Raw genomic sequence first — 6,000 nt, 5'->3', positions numbered from 1 at the left:
GAGCTGTGCTGGATCCTTTTATGTCTTGTTAGGATTTCAGTGACAATTGGTGGTACCCTGCAGGGATAACATTTTCAAAAACGAAATTTGAAAAACGACCCGTGATTCTTAGTCCTTCTGAAAATCAGGGTAGTTGGATATACATGTAGTTTATTGAGACGTTGAGCTCCTGAGTCACTTGAGGTTGTTCCTTAGTTCTAAAAGCTTTAGGAGCATAACATCTCTGTAGAAAATAAGCCAACATATTTATGATGGTTTCTATTCAGATCATAGGCCCTTTTGCCTCTAACGCCTTTGTCTTCAGGTTGAGGCATATGTGCAGAGAGCTGTGACTCTGGAAATGTAACAAACAAGAACTTTTTCCTTACTTGTAGGAAACCAGGATACTAAGAGAGTACATTTTTTGAGATGCCAAACTTGTTACAGATCTCTGTCTCCCCAGGAAATTCGCAGATGTAACTTTGCTGTATGCTACAGCCACCCACTATTTTGCAGTGTCAGCTGGGCTGGAGCTCAGATCCACCCACTCCCGCCGCACTGGGCCCATTACACTGGAGCTGAAGGCAAAATGCAAATTGGTTCTGCTGAACATGGTTGCCTTATGGCATGCAGTGGGATGGGGAAAACAACCCATGGCGTCTCACTCCCAGTTTGGCACCTGATCCACAAGATCCTCCTTCTCATTATTTCTTTAGCCAAACCTCCTCTTTCCCCTGGGCAGGGCACTAAAATGGATCAAAACTCCGGCTGTTCTGCTGCAGGAAACCATTGAGCTTTGGGCATGGAGATGGAATAAGTCATCAAATTAGTTAGAGGTGCTGGTGTCCCCTGGTCCTGATTTGGTGTGGTTTATCGATGCCAAACAGAGGTTGATAAGCATAGTTCCTTTTTTTCCTTATGTGTGAGTACCTGTCCAGCCCATATTTCCTACAACTTCAGTCACCTGCTAGGCTCTTTGAGCCATGGGAAGGAACAGTAGTTCATTCAGGGCAGGATTTACTTCTCATTTTGCTAGACCATAAACAACATCACTGCCTCTGGAGAGCAAGGGTGGTGCCTTTCTACATCAGCCAGTCTTTAGGTCCTATTTATAAATGAGGAGAGTAAGCAAATATGTTTAAAAACATGCAAGCTGTAAAAATAAAACTGTGACCTAGTCAAAGAGAAAACATAAAGGAAAAATAAAAACCTATTTTAAGAGACGGAAGCAGAGGAGAAGCAGCAAAAATAATAAAAATAAATCTTATTACTGTAAATAGGAGGGTGTAAATCAGCAGCTCCCATCACTGACAGTTCGGAGATGCTGAGGACCTGGCTCAGCAGTGAAAAAGGAAGGAAATAAAAAAAACATTGAACTGGAAATAAAGCATATGATAAATTATCCATAAACAACAAGATCATGCTTCTGACCAGATAAAAGATATCAATGGCATAAAGTGCTTAAACCAGATTAAAAAACATACTGAACGTCTGTCATTCTGCGTACGTCTTCTGAGCAGTACTGTAACCTTTAGTTTTTCAGGTAGCCTTGTACTGTGGGGTTGCTCAGGGGGTGTTACAGTCACTGTGTTCAGAATAAAACAGCTTAAAAAGGGGTCGGAAGCTTTTACTGCGATGGATCTTTGGAAATTTGTCTCCTGTGAGGAAGAGATAGGGGTTGCTCATGTGTTTTGTGACTTATGCGTGCTCCTTCTTCCCCCGTAGGTTGCCCGGTCACTATGAACAATGGCCCAGCTATACTACAAAAAGGTAAACTACTCACCGTACAGAGATCGGATCCCGTTACAGATCGTGCGAGCGGAGGCAGAGCTCTCGGTGGAAGAGAAGGCCTACCTCAGCGCTGTGGAGAAGGGGGACTATGCCAGCGTGAAACATGCCTTGCAAGAGGCAGAGATCTACTACAACATCAACATTAACTGTATGGATCCTCTTGGTCGCAGTGCCCTTTTAATAGCCATAGAGAATGAAAATCTGGAAATCATGGAGTTGCTTTTGAGCCACAGTGTCTATGTGGGAGATGCTCTGCTGTATGCAATACGGAAAGAGGTGGTGGGAGCTGTGGAGCTGCTGCTGAGTTACAGGAAGCCGAGTGGTGAAAAACAGGTTAGTCAAGTGTTCCAGTTCAGTTTTAAGTTGTTATCCTGCGTTAGCAAAGTGGTACTGCACAGAGGGGTGCTGTGCAGGAGCATAAAACAAAGTCCTTAATGTAAGTCTGTTGCTTTACATGCCCAGAGTAGATGTGGGGGTCCTGTTTGGAAGGTAGCTTTCTGGTCTGAGCAAACATGTTCTGGCTTAAATACTCAGCACTTTCAGTTCCACTCAGTGTTCTTTTCAGTCCTACAGTGTTTGTGAACATGCTGATTTATGGGTTGATTTATAGACACACGCTTTGTAAAGGAATTTGGGGCTGTCTGAAATTATATGACAATCTGTAGATATGAACTATTGCCATGCTGTTGTACAGATATTAAGTGGAATTGCTTTTCATAAGTAAAACCTGAAAACACATAAGCTTCTCTGCTAGGTTTCAGTACTTTGCCATAGTACAGATATACTGTCTTGGTCTCCACCTCCAGAGAGCTCAGAAATGCTAAGGCAGTACATAACATCACAGCGTGAACTAAGCTGCTGTATATCTGAGCAAGAAACACCTATGACTTGCAGGAAGGATCCTTAGCTACAAAGCCATCAGTAAGTTACATAAGGATCTTTGTGAAAAACCACAAAGTCTGAATCTTGTCACTTCAAGTGTCACATATCACACTGTCCCTAACTTTTCTTTCCTTTTTTTGGGTTTGTTTTTTTTTTCATTTGCAAGTACTGCTGCCAATAACTAGAATAGTTTATAGACATTACTGACCACTGACAATTTTTGCATGTTCATGGCTTAGAAAGGAACATTGAAAACTTGGGTAATCCTTATATGTCAAGCCTCATTTTGGAGTCTACTTGACGCATCCCTCTGTGTGTGAAAGAAGAAAATGATTAACACCAGTCAATCGTAGAAGAAAATGTTTTCAATAGATGGGCCCCTTAGTATGTAGTTTTTTAACAGTAATTTTATGTAGCGAAAGCAAACAGTAAGGATTAACCCTGACAACATTCAAGAGTGCTCAGCTTAACGCTTCGAAACGGCAGCATTCTGCATGCTGTAGCAATGGGATTCTAATGTGTGGTTTAAGCACTAGGGAGATGAAGAATCTCTTCTATCAGACCTAAAAATTGAAATGTTAGTGCTGGGGTTTAGTCTGACAAAATACAGACCGTACATGGAGAATGAGCAATTTTTTTCTTGGTCTTCTAGAAAGTTTGACCATCCTATAGGCCAACAGGACAGAAAGTAGAAGAGAAGAGAAGGTTTTTTTCAGTAGCATGAGGAACTGCCAGTATTTATTTCAGATTAATGACAAGTTTCTCCTGAAATGCCACGGAAAGCAAGTGATGGGATTCACGTGGATTTCTGTAAGATTTCTTGAATATCAAACGTGTGTCCACTCAAATTCACAGCCTTGCTGGCTTAACTGGACAGAGGTCCATGAAATAAAGTTGATTTATTGCAGCTGAAATTCAGCTCCAACATCTCTAGTTCAGCGACACCTTTCATAGTAGGTCTGTTTCATTTTTCTTTATCTCTATGCCAGTGTGCAACTCTCCTTCTGTAGCTAGATTTGTATCTGCTGTGAAGTTTACAACTTGAAGGAGAACATGTGTGTGGGAGAAGAGATCCAGTGCCAGTTTCAGCTTTATTTACAAGGTTTGTTACAAGACCAGATTTCATCGGTACATTTTAGACTAGTACTGGCTTGACACAAAATCCTCTGTACAAACTAGGGTTAACTTCCCTGAGCTGTGGTTCAGGCTCTTCTGTAAAGTGCAGGAAGTGTTTGCTGGTAGAGGGCTGCAGGACCTGACTTCGAGTTCAGCAGTTTCACTGATTGTTCGTGCAGTGATGGTAATTAACATTTATTTCATGTATAGTGATATAACATTAAATGAAGTGCTTAGTTAAGCAAAGTTGGGACAGTTGGTTAGCTTGTCAAATCACAAAGCTAATATAGGAGGGGTTTCTGAACACAAGCTCCTGCTGCTAATTCCACAGGAGTATCAATATGTGTTCAGTAATTATGTTTGCTGGACCCTTTCTCAGAAAGTCCTTTGGGAATCCCATACCTAATTGCTTTCACAAAAAGCACCCGATAAATCAGATTAGCACAGCTTTGTCCTAATCAGCTACTTATATCTTCTAAAACATACAGAAAATCTGCTTTTTTGGTTGAGTAGTAACAAAAATTCACACTTCATGGAACAGTTTCTGTCTGGCTGAGAAATTTGTAAGAGAGTGTGACAGCATTTCTTATGTTTAAGGTTTAGTATAATCTAATCAGTAAATGTAAATCACTCTGGGCAAAGGTGCAGAAGAAGCATCTTCCGATGGCTCTCTCTTAAATGTTCAATACATCACCTTCATTCATCTGAGTCTGGGGTCTGTGAAAACCTGTGAGTTCCCGTTTTCCTGCTGTCTGCCTCTGAGAGTCTGTACCAAAGTCTTGTTCTCTAACTGCTAGGCACGAAATGCTGTTCCTGTTTGCATCTGTTCACATCAGCTCAGTTAATAGTTGTCTTGGCGTCTAAAAGCAGCTGAGTAGCATCATTCAGCATAATCCATTCTGTGGGCATGTATCTTTGCTCATTCCCACAATCTTATCATCGTACCACGAGCCTGACCGAAAATGTTACAGGTTGCATTACGCCAGCCTCTTGTGGGATTACAGTGGCTGTCTCTAGTTAGCGAAAGATACACCCAAAGCAAGGTGGAAAACCGTAGCCCTTTACAGACTTGACCCGCAAAGCAGTTTCGCTCAGCAGCCACAGAGTCTGTAAAAGGTGATGTGTCCTGGGTGCTCCCTACCTCTCTTGAGAGCTGCCTAAGGGGAAGAGCTCTGCTTTTCCCCTGTATGATGACCTTTCCAGGGAGCAGAAGTAAAAAAAAAAATAATGTTAAGATACAAGAAGTGACCTTTGCTGTGTTCCTTATGTAAGAGACTCAGGGTCTCATTCATGATGTAAGGGACAGGGAGAAATGGATGAAGAGACTGGGCAGCAGAGATGCTGTGTCCTATGATTAAGTGAATGCAGGCAGTCATTATTCTGCAAACCTTTGCTAGACTGATGTTTAAGTGCCGTTTTCTGAAAATACCATGACAATGGCAGGGGTAAGTCATAGCCAGTAACTATAACAACACGCTGCTGCCGCACTGGAGCCGTGCGTGTACGGGGTGTCTCAGGAGAGGAAGAAATTACTGTGTTTACATGTGGAGCATATGAGAGCCAGGAGCATGAACCATCTCTCTCCAAAGGCTGCCTCAAAGCACATGATAGATGAGTGTGCTGAACAACGACGTGTTCGTGTAGATGTATTGCCTTTTAGGTTTACCCCCAAGCAAGGTTCACAGGCTATTTTAAGAAATTAACAATTTCTCCTCAAATCTGTTCTGCCCAGTCCTGACAACAGCCACAGTTTTGGGTACTGCTCTGTGAGTCTCTTGATAAAGCTGAGGAGAAGACTTCACCAGTTACAGCCAGAATAACTCTATGGCTAATAAAGTCATAGCTGCTTTGACAGATACTGTCACCTATGGGAGAGTTTGGGTTCAGTGAGAGTGTCATCATGGCACAAGCATCTTTCTTTTGCTACCGTGGGAAGACCGTGAGGTGTGCTGGTGTGTTTCACTCCCAGCAAAGAGTAAAGTCCCGGCTTTAAAGGACCTATTCTCTTCTTCACATCAGAGCTAATCTCTCCTCAAATATGCCACACCACACTCTGAGGTGCACTCTCACTTTTTTTTTTACTGTTGGTGTGCAAGTGTGGTCCAGAGTGCAATGGAAGAAGCCTATGTGCAGAGCCCATGGTGCTGCAGGTAGGAGCTTTGCTGACCTCAGCAGGATGTGGCCTGGACCTGGCACAGCACTAAAAGCTGAATTCCTAGGGAAATAAAGGAA

General features: G+C 42.5%; 1 protein-coding gene across 1 annotated transcript in view; it reads left to right on the top strand.

Moving 5' to 3' along the window:
• Positions 1-1,725: 1,725 nt before the first annotated feature.
• Positions 1,726-6,000, top strand: part of TRPC5 (transient receptor potential cation channel subfamily C member 5) — a 65,431-nt gene continuing 61,156 nt past the window's right edge. The window contains exon 1 of the mRNA XM_086469691.1: positions 1,726-2,103. Within this exon, the coding sequence (XP_086325817.1) occupies positions 1,726-2,103 (378 nt within the window). The remainder of the gene's footprint in view (positions 2,104-6,000) is intronic.

This window comes from Leptosomus discolor, chromosome 9 (genome assembly GCF_034619465.1).
Source record: "Leptosomus discolor isolate bLepDis1 chromosome 9, bLepDis1.hap2, whole genome shotgun sequence".
NCBI lineage: Eukaryota > Metazoa > Chordata > Aves > Leptosomiformes > Leptosomidae > Leptosomus > Leptosomus discolor.
The sequence above is the reverse complement of the archived record's forward strand: the minus strand, read 5'-3'. Positions and strand labels throughout refer to the sequence as shown.